The following is a 14,203-nucleotide window of genomic DNA, read 5'->3' as shown; positions in this document are numbered from 1 at the left end:
AACCAGCAGGGTATAATGTGAGGTGTCTACTTGTGACCTTAAGGTGTGGTTAATCCCGATTTGTGGAAGTCGCCCAGAAACCACTGGTATGACAGGCCTTCAGACTTGCCTATCTTCCTAAACTGCTTATACAAGGGGGATATTTGACAGGATTTCTGTCTGACTTGATCATATTTGTCCTTTGCAAGTTTCCTCTCTTAGAAAGGTTTTGTGACCAGGCAAGAATAAAGAGTTTGGTGACTGGAGGGAGGGGAGAAAGTAGAATCGGCCAGGACGTCCTGACAGATTGACCCTCCCCTGAGAAAGGTGACTAGCCTGGGCTTTAATGTGTTTGCTGTATGACTACTGGTGGAGATGCACAGTGAGAATTTGGATATAAAGTCCTTAGATTCAAGAGAAAGATCCGCAAAGGAGTTTTACGAATAAAAAACACAGAGCAGTTAATAGTAATGTGGGTAAGAACCAACAGGGAAGAGCATTTATATAGAGAAGAATAATTTAAGGACAGGCCCTGGTGATTATTAGTGTTTAAAAATGTGAAAACAAAATACCAATAAGTGAAGGAACTAGAGAAGGAAGGCTCATGACAGTCACTTGCTCTGATGGCTTCTTTATTTGCTTAGGGCCCACTGACAATCTCACCAGCATTTAAAGCAAAAAGTTTAGGGAAGATGACAGTGTTGCATGGAATGAAGAATGAGGGGAAGGTGTAGACAGATAAGTAAATCTTTCTTCTTAGTATCTTGAGTGAGAAGGGGAGGACCTAGATAGTTCACACATTTAGCTTGGAGGTCTTGGGATAGCTTCACAATTATTTAATTGTCCACTCAAGGACAATCAGTGGGTCTTTTGCTGCCCTGCCCTGAAACCTTGGCAAAGGTATGTTGGGGTTGCCAAAAGTGCACTCCTTGACCTTGGTATGTTCTGACTCTTAAGGGTTTTTACGAAAGTGGCATCTGTGCCACTTTCCTCCATTATCCTCCTTCCATCCTCCTTCCATTATCATGGTAAGAAGCAGAAGTACTGGCTACAATCAAGACAAGGAACTCTTCAGCACTTGAAAAAAAGGCTCGAAGGAGCAAATTAAAGACTACCCAGGCAGCTTGAGGGGGGAGATAAAGGAAAATCAGTTCTGAAAAGCAGATATAGTTTAAGATGATCTTATGTGGGAGACATGTGGGGATTTCTTGTCTCAAATAAGATCTTTTGACCTTTGAGAAAATAATGTCCATTGGGAACCAGAAACAGAGCACCTGGCTAAAGATTCAGTAGGTACTTTTTTCTATAGTGGTAGAAACTGAGACCTTATCTTCTGGGCTCCACTTGAGAGGAGCAGCACCAGCTTCTACAGCTAAGAGTCTGCACTCAGAGTTTATTTTACTGATGACACTTCCAACAACTAATTTTGTTGCTTGTTGGGGTTGAGACCCACTATGTCATCCTCACTGCTTGGGGAATGTTAGGCATCACAGAGAACATCTGGAACACTTGTCAAAGTCTTTACTGCTAAAATCTTTTCTGTATTGGCAGATCTTGAAATACTTCCTATAGCCGCAATGCATTTTTTTTTTTTTTTAAGATGGGGAACCCAAGGGAAATATCCATATGCAAAACTTCACAAAATAATGGTTTTCTTGGAATGAGGATCTTTAAGGAAGGTCTTGACTATGTATGTATAGCTACTGAACTCATCTGCTCCAAGGCCCACTCGGGAGCTCAGCCATAGACTCAGGGCCTGTACAATCTCAGAGCTGTTAAACTGTCTTCCTCACTTCCTATGGTACCTATAACTATGGTACTCCTATGCCAATATGGGCCTGTAATAAGCAGTTGTCAACATGATCCCCTTTGAATTATACAAAAGTGTCCCCAGCAAATCACTATTGAGCATACTTATTTGACACTTTTTCATTCCTTATGTAATTTTTCCCTACAAGAAACAAAAAAGTAATGAGAGTTTGCTATGTTCCAAATTACCAGGTACTCTTCTGGATGGCATGGAAACAAATTCAGATATGATCCAGTCTCTGTCTTTAAGAAGTTTGAAAAATAATGGGAAACAGGAGAAATGCTGCAGCTTATTATTGCAAAAAAAAAAAATTGTATCATTTAGGATTCAATCAAAGTGGAAGCACTGTATGTAGTGATGAATAAGAGGTTTATTATAATTCTGGGAACTGATGAAAAAGTTTATGTCAAGCTCTTGCTTCTATGACTAGAGTTGGGCCTGAATCTGTAACCCTGGAGGTGAACAGGTAAGGAAAAATGGGCATTGAAGTGAGGGGAGAATGATTCAAACCTACACCATGAAATCCATAAAGACAAAATGAAATAAAAAGAGAAAACCGGGACCTACATCTGTCTCTCACTGTCTCCAACCTTGTTGATATGGGAGATCTGCAGGAGAAGCTGGCTCCCTTCATCATAGAACTACCCATTCACTTGGCCCAGGAGATGGAGGAGGAGATCCATTTGTGCTAGAGGAGTTGTGGGTTCAACAGAAGCCCATACCAATGAGTAAAAAGCAGACTAGCAGAATAGCATCTCTGTTGCATCAATAAGTGCAAGCTGCAACAAAGCCTGGCATTCTCTGCCAATCTTCAGAACACAGTGGTTGTTGTGTGTGACATTTCCACCTTCTAAATCTCACTACAAATTCCACCACATCCATATAGAAATTTAGATCCATATAGAAAGGAAAATTCCAGATAATGTAGTTCCAGCTTAGACAGACACAGTACTAAGTCAACTTTCTTGGGCACCTCCTAAGTACCAGGCTCTGTTCTATGTGTTTGGAACACATTCTTATTTTCAGCGTCCTCTTATTTTGTGATCTCTGGGATTGACTTCCGGTTTTTATGCTCCATGAAATTAGGTAGCTTTTAAGGCAATATCTCTTCTGCCCTCTGGGCAACACTTCTAGATCATTCCAGAAGAATTCTTTTTCTCTCTCAAAGTACTGCTTATTCTTATTCCTTCCACTCCTCTAGTTCTCAATCAGGAATCTTTCAGGATAGAAATATTTAGTGTGTGTGTTTGTGTATTACTAATAGAACCAGATAAAATCATCACTATTTCTAGTGACCATTGAAACTTTATGGCTATTTCTTTGCATATTAATGCTCAGTTTGCCAATTTTGCAACATTATTTTGAGGTTGATGTGCTGTCCATACTTTGATATTTATTTTTTCTAAGCATTGTGTCTATGTACACAAATGCACTCCAACATGGAGTTGATTCCCATGTAGTGAATGATAGCTTCCAAAAACTTCTCTAACAAGAAAATACTTAACAGGATAAATCAATTTTCATATGACCTCCAATGTTATTTTGTAAACCCCCTTATCATCCCCTATCTTGAATTATTATTTGTCTCCTAGTCTTCCCCTTTAAGATCAAAGTCGCTTGAGGTTAGGAACCATTGCTTATTCATCTTATTATATATAATAAAGACATATTATATATAATAACATATATTACTGTATCACAGTATCCAACAAAGATGCTTAAAAAAACCTTTGTTGAATGATTGAATACATACATACATATATACATACATAAACATTTGTCCAAGATTCCAAGGTCACCACAAATAAGTACCACCATTTCCTTTCAAATATACAATGATGTAGATAAAATGTAACACAAAATCTGATTCTTGGTAGATACAACAGTATTTGATATTCTTAATTTTTTTATATTGAAGGTCCTCATTCCATCCCCATTTTACTAAAAATAAAAGATGAATGAGGACAACAGATATTCAAATGTAATAAAAAGATGGACAAATGAAAGCAACATAATCCACTGATAAAATGAGTGACTATATCTTTAATTCACCTTTATAATACAGTGTAAATTAGAAAACCACATTAAATGCTACTATTTATAAGCTTTCTTTTTGATCTGCTTTTCCAAAGGCATCTGAAATTGCCATGAAGAAGAAAATAAGTCCCTTATTAGATTTGTTTTACCTCTTTTCCACCTAACAGTGAATGCAATATTTTTCAGAAAGTATGTACAAAAATATACAGTTAATCTATTTATTTCTATGATTATAGGACATTTTCTTAAGATTCTTGATTTTCATAAATAATTTTAAGAATCTAATGAGAATTAGTTTTTAAATTTTGATGACAATCATACATGAACTCTTTAGGAATTGAATTAAAGCTATATATCCTCTTCCCAGACAAGTGCATATAGGCTCAGATATATACGTTTACATAATAATAGTGCTCATTCACTTTCTGAAGCTTATTCTTAGATTTCCTGGTGACTATGGACCCATAGGTTAAGATTGCACAGGTTGGAGGTTCTTATAATGGTATTGATTACGATAAATCGATAATAATGTGAATTTATATGAGATAGAATCAAGGAATTTTGCCTGAAAGAGAAGAAGGATGGATCTGATGCCTTTGTAGTTCTTTAGTGGTTCCAAAATTTGGTCATGTGGTGATATCCATGATGATGAGACAATGAGAAGATAACAAAGAAGACTTGGACTTAGGACATCCCTTAAGTGATGACGTCCCTTCACTTTCAACTCACTATTTTCTTGTTGAAACTTCTAGCAAGTGAAAGATGCCACCAAAATCCTGCTATTACCTTCTTAAACACGTCCTTCAAAGCTTGTTTTACTCGCTCATTACGTAAGGCATAGATGAATGGATTCAGCAGCGGTGTCACAAATGTTGTTACCACTGTCACTGCCCAGTTAGTATCCACAGAGCCACTCTGTGATGGCCGCACATATAGAAAAACGGCACTTCCATAGAAGAGGGTCACCACCATCAAGTGGGAGGTGCAGGTAGAGAAAGCCTTCTGCCGGCCTGAAGCTGAGGGGATGCGCAGGACAGCCAGGATTATGTGACCATAGGACACGGCAGTTATCATCAGTGAGGCTATGATGACAAGAGAAGCTAAGACAAAGTCAGTTTCCTCCAACTCCTTGGTGTTGGTGCATGCCAGGCGGAGCAAAGGACCACTGTCACAGAAGAAGTGCTGCACCACAGCATCCTGTTCACAGAAAGGAAGCAAGGCCACAGCCACTGTGGGGCCAAGTACGGCAAGGAGTCCCCCGACCCAGCAGGCCAAGGCCACTCGGAAGCACACAGCCCCATTCATGAGCAAGGGGTAGTGCAGAGGATGACAGATGGCCAGGTAGCGATCCACTGACATGACAGCCAACAGTAGGAACTCAGAGGCCCCAAGAAAGAAGTAGAGATAAAACTGGGTAATACATGCAGCAAAGGAAATAGTGTTTTGCCTTGAGAGGAAATTGCTCAGCATCTTGGGAATAATGACAGAAGTGAGCAGAATCTCTAGGCAGGACAAGTTACCTAGAAAGAAGTACATGGGAGTCTGCAGGCGAGTATCAGCTCCTACCACCCCAACGATCAACACATTACCTGTTAGAGTCAGCAGATAAATAAGAAGGAAGACAGAAAACAGTTCTGCTTTTGTGCTATTGAGATTTGGGAAACCCGCCAGGATGAACTCGGTCACACCACTGCTCTGGTTTCCACCAGGAGCCATTATCTTTCCCATCTGTGCAACAGCATGAACACAGTCCTGGTGAGGATTCTCCAAACAATCCTAAAATTTATTTTATCATGATATGGCACACGAAGCTCCACTTTCTCTAGTCACAGATCCTGTTAATACTTGAAGAACCTTAATGTCCATCAAGAGACAAATGGATAAAGAAGATGCGGCCCATATATACAATGGAATATTACTCAGTCACAAAGAAGAATGAAATAATGCCATTTGCAGCAACATGCGTGGACCTAGAGAGTGTCACACTGGTGAAGTAAACCAGACAGAGAAAGAGAAATATTGTATGCTATGACTTAAATGTGCAATCTAAAAAAAAAACATGGGTATGATGAATGAATTTATCTATAAAACAGAAATAGAGTTACAGATGTAAAAAAAAAAAACTTATGGTTATGAAGGAGTAGGGGGAATCTCTCCTACTCTTCCAATCTCTCCTTGGAAAATTGGGAGATTGGGATTGACATATACACACTACTATATATAAAATAGATAACTAATAAGGACCTACTATATAGCACAGGGAACTCTACTCAATACTCTGTAATGGCCTAAATGGGAAAAGAATCTAAAAGAAGTGGATATATGTATATGTATAACTGATTCAGTTTGCTGTACAGCTGAAACTAACACAACATTGTAAATCAACTATACTCCAATAAATTTTTTTTAAAAAGATTTGAAGGATCTGAGGTCTTCATCTAATTGATTTTTAGAGCTGAGGAAGATTTCCTATAAATGGTAGCTGAAACTAAGGTGTGAAGATGACAGGAGGCTCCATCTTCACATCTACTATTCTAAGATCCCAAGTGGTGCTATCTCATTATTATAATAACAATATCCATTGAGCTGGAAAAAAATGAAGAAAAATGATTTTGTGAAGAATGTGATTCCCATTCAACCAGAATCAGAACTTGAGCCAGACTGCCTGGCTTTGAATCCCAGCATCTACACTTACTAGCCGAGTAGCCTTGGAAAAGTTACTTAACATCTCTGCACAACTCAATTGTAAAATGCTGTAAGGAGGAAATGAATTCATAGTGCAAAGAGTTGCCAGCACTTAGCTGACAAACAATGTGATAGAGAAAGCTCTGGACTCTAAGTTAGGGCACCAGAGTCTAGGTTTGCCTTGCCACTTCCCTTGGAAGACAGTCAATTAATCCAGCCTTGTTGGGTCTTTCATCTGCTCAGCTGTAGAATGAGTCATAGGAATCTAGGCCATTAGTACACTTATTACACAATATTACCTTTTCACGGAGAGGGCAATGGCACCCCATTCCAGTACTCTTGCCTGGAAAATCCCATGGGTGGAGGAGCCTGGTAGGCTGTAGTCCATGGGGTCGCTAAGAGTCGGATATGACTGAGCGACTTCCCTTTCACTTTTCGCTTGCATGCATTGGAGAAGGAAATGGCAACCCACTCCAGTGTTCTTGCCTGGAGAATCCCAGGGACGGGGGAGACTGGTGGGCTACCGTCTATGGGGTCGCACAGAGTCGGACACAACTGAAGTGACTTAGCAGCAGCAACCTTTTCATGGAGACTTTCTCCTGCAACCCAATGGTCTAACAGAACTCTGTCAAGAAGTGCTTGCCTATCTAAAGCAAGTTATATTTAAAAGGGAGAATAGGGATAAACCACACTGATTCAGTCAGTTATCCGCATATTTTAATTTAGTGCCAACTTCAAGTCAAATATTCTGGGGAATGTTAAGATGAGTTTCTCAAGCTTTTTCAGTCCATAATACCAAGCTAAGTCTCTTCAAACTTGGGCCCTATTAGATGACTTGCCAGAGACAAAATTATGAATTCCTGGTAATTTCTAATAAATTCAGAAATTAAGTCCTTACCAATTGATTCTCGTCATTCCAATTCTGAAGACTAACACCAATTATAAGAACAAATCAATGATATTCTGAAATTTGTTTTTAAAGCCTCAGTTACTAGGAGAAAACTGATCACCATTAGCCATGAAAAGCATGAGAAATGACCTTAAGTCTTTGGTTCTCTGTCAGCCCTACAGTTCTCTAGCACACCCAGCAGTCTTCGTTTGCAATAAAGTTTGTGTGTTGAGTTGCTTCAGTTGAGTGATTCTTTGTAACCCCATGGACATGACTCTTTGTGACCCCATGGACTAAAGCCCGTCAGGCTCCTCTGTCCACGAACTGGAGTAGATTGCCATTTCCTTCTTCAGGGTATCTTTCCGATCCAGGGATCAAACTCATATTTCTTACGTCTCCTGCATTGGCAGGCAGGTTCTTTACCACTAGTGCCACCTCTCTATTTACAATCTCTCACCTGTGACTCCCACCCAAGTAGCAAAACTTTTGTACCTTTTGTTTCAGATCAGATCAGATCAGTCACTCAGTCGTGTCCGACTCTTTGCGACCCCATGAATCCCAGCACTCCAGGCCTCCCTGTCCATCACCAACTCCCAGAGTTCACCCAGACTCACGTCCATCGAGTCAGCGATGCCATCCAGCCATCTCATCCTCTGTCGTCCCCTTCTCCTCCTGCCCCCAATCCCTCCCAGGATCAGAGTCTTTTCCAATGAGTCAACTCTTCACATGAGGTGGCCAAAGTACTGGAGTTTCAGCTTTAGCATCATTCCTTCCAAAGAAATCCCAGGGCTGATCTCCTTCACAATGGACTGGTTGGATCTCCTTGCAGTCCAAGGGACTCTCCAACACCACAGTTCAAAAGCATCAATTCTTCAGCGCTCAGCCTTCTTCACAGTCCAACTCTCACATCCATACATGACCACAGGAAAAACCATAGCCTTGACTAGACAGACCTTTGTTGGCAAAGTAATGTCTCTGCTTTTGAATATGCTATCTAGGTTGGTCATAACTTTCCTTCCAAGGAGTAAGCGTCTTTTAATTTCATGGCTGCAGTCACCATCTGTAGTGATTTTGGAGCCTAGAAAAATAAAGTCTGACACTGTTTCCACTGTTTTCCCATCTATTTCCCATGAAGTGGTGGGACCAGATGCCATGATCTTCGTTTTCTGATGTTGAGCTTTTTCGCTCTCCACTTTCACCTTCATCAAGAGGCTTTTGAGTTCCTCTTCACTTTCTGCCATAAGGGTGGTGTCATCTGCATATCTGAGGTTATTGATATTTCTCCCGACAATCTTGATTCCAGCTTGTGTTTCTTTCAGTCCAGCGTTTCTCATGATGTACTCTGCATAAAAGTTAAATAAACAGGGTGACAATATACAGCCTTGACGGACTCCTTTTCCTATTTGGAACCAGTCTGTTGTTCCATGTCCAGTTCTAACTGTTGCTTCCTGACCTGCATACAAATTTCTCAAGAGGCAGATCAGGTGGTCTGGTATTCCCATCTCTTTCAGAATTGTCCACAGTTTATTGTGATCCACACAGTCCAAGGCTTTGGCATAGTCAATAAAGCAGAAATAGATATTTTTCTGGAACTTTCTTGCTTTTTCCATGATCCAGCGGATGTTGGCAATTTGATCTCTGGTTCCTCTGCCTTTTCTAAAGCCAGCTTGAACATCAGGAAGTTCACAGTTCACGTATTGCTGAAGCCTGACTTGGAGAATTTTGAGCATTACTTTACTAGCGTGTGAAATGAGTGCAATTGTGCGGTAGTTTGAGCATTCTTTGGCATTGCCTTTCTTTGGGATTGGAATGAAAACTGACCTTTTCCAGTCCTGTGGCCACTGCTGAGTTTTCCAAATTTGCTGGCATATTGAGTGCAGCACTTTCACAGCATCATCTTTCAGGATTTGAAATAGCTCCACTGGAATTCCATCACCTCCACTAGCTTTGTTCATAGCGATGCTTTCTAAGGCCCACTTGACTTCACATTCCAGGATGTCTGGCTCTAGGTCAGTGATCACACCATCATGATTATCTGGGTCGTGAAGCTCTTTTTTGTACAGTTCTTCTGTGTATTCTTGCCATCTCTTCTTAATATCTTCTGCTTCTGTTAGGTCCATACCATTTCTGAAAGCAATTCTGTGGTCTTTTCCCCTGGAGATTTCATTCAACATCTCATCTCCCTGTAGCCTCTATAGAAATTACCTTATTAGCAGTAAAACCATTCAGCTTTTGTTCTAGGTTGATTATGTCTCAGGTGCTATGTTTGTCGATTTGAAGGTAAGGCAATATTGTCACTACCCTCATTCAGCTCACTGCCTAATGAGAATGACAGAAAAGTTAAAATGTGTCACACGTGAAGTGTCACAGGTAAGCCCAGGGGACTTGAGGGGGCACGTGGGAAGGAATCCAAGCTGAGACTTAGAAACTATTCTGGACAAAGGTGATACCTAAAATAAATACTAAAAATAAGTATAGATTTGATAGGAGAGACAGGAGGTTTTTAATGGAAAAGAGCAGTATGTGAGCCTAGTACGTTGCAGTTGAAGCACAAAAAATAAGTAATGGAGTGAAATGAAATAGGACTGTTCCCCTCAAAGAGGATTCTTTCTGGCTGTCTGAATATACTGAAGCTAATTATCCCTTAAGCGAGAGAAGATGAGCCCCAAACCAAAATATAGAAGGGATTCTTCCTACCTGCCCCTAAAAGTCTTTGATATCTCCATGAAGGTGAGGATCACCCTGCAAGAATTTTCTTTGCTGTTTTATGACTGAAATGTCCTGCTCCATCCTGGAGTCCTTCCCATGACTTCTACTGTGAGGCTGACAATAGCCTGGCACACTTGGAGTTCCTGAGGATGGGCAAAGCACTTGGGAAAAGAGCCTGCAGGTAATAATAATCTGCTTCTTCTTTTGTGCTTTCCTCCTGGGTATAATTCTTCAAAGCTTTTCTTCTGCCTTGTAAATAAAGGGGCTTTCTGATCCTAAGGAGGCCGCATCACGTTGTCCCTTTTTATGGCTGTGGCCAGGTCAACCATTAGGGTCCACCCTCTCCTCCCTGCATAAAGAGTTTCTTCCACAATCTGATCACTGCCTTAGGTTTGAACAGGTACCCTTCAAGTGAAATACATTATCTCATAATGCTCCAAGGTATGTCACTAAAAAAATAACATGGGGCTGGAAGGCAAGGGGTGGATATGGAGGGTTTAAACCACTCATCTATCTATGAAAAGACTTCATGCACTTACCTATAGCTCCTTTTGTCTCTAATGGTTGAAAAATGTTCCATTTAAATCCAGACATTCACCTTTTTTGCTGATGAGTTTTATGTACAAACTATCAGTTTTTCTGTTTGAGACCCTGTCCTCTCTGGCTCCTGGCATGAGCCTGAGTGCAGGGAAGGAGAAACTGAAGAAGTGGTTGATTTCTAACCAGTTCATCTATTGACAAGTAGGATCCTTCACGCAAAACTTGAGTTTCAGCACGGGAAGGAAAAAATGAAAGAAAAGTGAAATTGCTCAGTTGTGTCTGACTGTTTGCAACCCCATGGACTGTAACCTACCAGAGGAACCTGGTATGGGATTTTCCAGGCAGGAGTACTGGAGTGGATTGCCGTTTCCTTCTGCAGCAGGAAGGAGAGGTTAGGACAAATGGAGAAAGTAGCAATGATATATATACATGATCATGTGTAAAATAGATAATTAGCAGGAAGCTGTTATATAACATATGGAGCCCAGCATGGAATTCTGTGACAACCTAGAAGGGTGGAATGGGTGGCAGAGGGAGGGGTATATAATTATGACTAATTCACATCAATGTACAACAGAGACCACCATAACACTATAAAGCAATTATCCTCCAATAAAAAAAACTTGAGCTTCCAGTGGTGATGCCCCAAAATTAGGATTTACTGAACCAAACATTAGAAGCCCGGCTAGCAGCAGTGCCTGCTAAAGAAAAGAGATCCAATTGATAAGGAAATAAAGCCATAAGAAAGAAAGAAAATAATTCCTCAAAGACACAAGAGAGATTTGCAATTCAACAGAAGTTTCTCAGACTTCATGCTTGATGAAAAGGAGGCTGCCCTTAACAAGGGTTGAGTGGGAATGCTTCTGCTTTCATCTGTCACTCACCCCAAATCAGCAGCTGTGAAAGTACTGGGCAATACAGTGGAAATGAGAGAAAGAATGGAGTTTGACCAGCTGTGGAGGACCATAGCCAACATCTGTGTTTCTCCTGCACAGCATTCATGGGAAATATTTATATCCCAATAACAGAAGCATTGTATTTTCTCCCTGAGGATTTACACTGATATTGAGAATATAGCCCCAGGGGTGGGATAAGATAAGAGAAGCTTCCCTGCATCATCTCTAGCTTTTACTGCTTCTCCCAGCCTTGGACCTTATCTTCTAGCAATAAATAACACACACACCTAAAACACTGTTCAGAATTCTGAACCACTCTTCACATTTTTCTATCTGTGTCCATTTTATGTCCTTGAATAAAGACTTGACTAACTCCTATTCATGTTCTAAAACTCAGTTGACTCTGACACATATCAGCTTCTTTTCTTAGAAGCTTAACCCCACCTCCTGCCCACTCTCCAACACGATCCATGGCTGGTTCTGCTAAACTAAGTCTCAATACCTAATTGGAACTCTACTTTCTTATTTGTGTCTCATGCCAGATTCTGAACTTGTAGGACAGGAATTATATTTTAGTGTAATAACAAACACCAAACACAGTGCCCGGAACACATTAGGTGCTCAACAAATACGTGAATTAAACTACTCTGACCCCTAGACTTGAGGAGCAGCTGGTATTGTGAGATGCAAACCAGTTAAGTCTTAAGCTGAGAGGAAGAAGAGTAGAGTTGTCTCTTGTTATCTGCATCAGAGTGGTTCCAGAACCCCCTGGGGATATCAAAAAAACTATAAGTGTTCAAGCCCCTTGATTAGAATGGAATAGTATTTGAATATAACCTGCACATATTTTCCATATAAAGTTGACTCTTGAAAAATGCAGTGGGAGGGAGGTTTAGGAATGCCAATTCCTGTGTAGTTGAAAACCCACATACTGCTATTTCTGCCTCAAAAACAGAGGAATTCATAAATGACTTACCCAAGAGCAGAAACCTGAAACAGTTTGGTCAGAATCAGTACTCAAACCCTTTTGATTTCTTTTGATTCCACATATTGTGATCTTTAAGAGAAAAGAAACTTTCTCTCATAGCTACTTAATTTAAGGATATGTAAAATGAAAATGTAGGTACTGTATTTATTGGAAAAATTCACAAGTAAGTGGACTCGTTCAGTTCAGACCCATGTTGTTCAAGGGTAAGCTATACTTTAAATCATTTCTAGATTACTTATAATACCTAACACAATGTAATGCAGTAGGAAATGGCAACCCTCTCCAGTATTCTTGCCTCAAGAATTCCATGGATGGAGGAGCCTGGAGGGCTATAGTCCATGGGATTACAAGAAGTCAGACATGACTGAGTGGCTAACACACACACACACACACACACACAACACAATGTAAATGCTATGTAAATAGTTGTTGATATAGCAAATTTGTTTTGCATTTTGAAACTTTCTGGACTTTTTTTCCTGATTATTTTAAATCCACGGTTGGTTGAGTTCCCAGATGCAGAACCCATGAATATGGAGGATTGGTTGTACAGAGGTCCCCTTGAGACTCAGTTTGACTGAATTCCATTCTTCTGGACATATTCCTTTTTAGAGAAAAGAAAACACCTAACTGGAAACATGAATGAGGCATGAGAAGTTTCATCACTTTAGATTCTGAAGAAATAGTGAGATCACAGACAGGTAGACCTGGTTGAGGTAAGTTGAACAAAACCAAACTAGAAACTGAGGCTCTTGTTTGTTGAGCTGCAAGGGAGACAAGTCGAAGTGAAGAGAGACGCATGAAGTCTGAGCGCTAGTAACGCACACTTAAGCCATATATGTTTTTAACATGTAATTGAACTATAAAACTTAAGGCTCTAACTATAAAGTCAGGCAATTTTTTAAAAAACTACATAGCCATCTGTCCAATTAACAGAGATCTTGGTATTGTTATAATACTTTCATATTGACTTGATCATTCGAAAATCCTAGTTTTTGCATGAAACAGTACATTCTAGAAGAAAAGATCATATTTATTTTAAAAAATATAAAACATACTCAAATGACTTAAAAATACAACAATGTATAGATTTTTAAAGTTCTAACCCTCTTCCTCCCCCCATCCATCTTATATCCCTTCCCTAATTAACCATTTTCATTATTTTATTGCACAACTTTCTAGTGTTGTTTTGTGTATATGTAAGCAAATGTCAAAATGCTTAATTCTTTACCTGTGACTTTCTTACTCTGTTCTGCACCTTATTACTCACTTTTAAGACACCCTGGAAAACTTTCCCTGTCATTATATGGAGAACAGAAGGAAAATATTTAAACTAAGGAGACTACTAAGCTTGACAATTCTGTTGCATGATGGAATTTCAATATTCTCAAATTATACTTCTATTTTAATCATCTTTTAATATCACTTTGACTTTAGTTTTCCTCATCAGTAAAATTCTTGTTGTGGTAACTGTATAGAAAATAATTTATAGCAAAATGATATGATACTTGGGATTTGCTTCAAAATAAAATGAGTGGAGGTATAGATAAAATTAGCATGATTTGGTAATTCATGGAACTATGAGTTTGTTACACCATTATTCATTATACCATTTTCTCTGTTTTTAGAATGTTTGGAATTTTTCATAATAAAAAAGCGTCAGAAATATG

General features: G+C 39.6%; 1 protein-coding gene across 1 annotated transcript; it reads right to left on the bottom strand.

Moving 5' to 3' along the window:
• Positions 1 to 3,148: 3,148 nt before the first annotated feature.
• OR6S1 (olfactory receptor family 6 subfamily S member 1) lies at positions 3,149 to 9,035 on the bottom strand. Its single transcript, XM_019967919.2, has one exon. The coding sequence runs from the start codon at positions 5,552 to 5,554 to the stop codon at positions 4,547 to 4,549; it is 1,008 nt and encodes a 335-aa protein (XP_019823478.2). The 5' UTR covers positions 5,555 to 9,035; the 3' UTR covers positions 3,149 to 4,546.
• Between the last annotated feature and the right edge of the window lie 5,168 nt (positions 9,036 to 14,203).

This window comes from Bos indicus, chromosome 10 (assembly GCF_029378745.1).
Source record: "Bos indicus isolate NIAB-ARS_2022 breed Sahiwal x Tharparkar chromosome 10, NIAB-ARS_B.indTharparkar_mat_pri_1.0, whole genome shotgun sequence".
Taxonomy (NCBI): domain Eukaryota; kingdom Metazoa; phylum Chordata; class Mammalia; order Artiodactyla; family Bovidae; genus Bos; species Bos indicus.
Note: the sequence above shows the minus strand (reverse complement) of the source record. Positions and strands in the feature narration are given on the sequence as shown.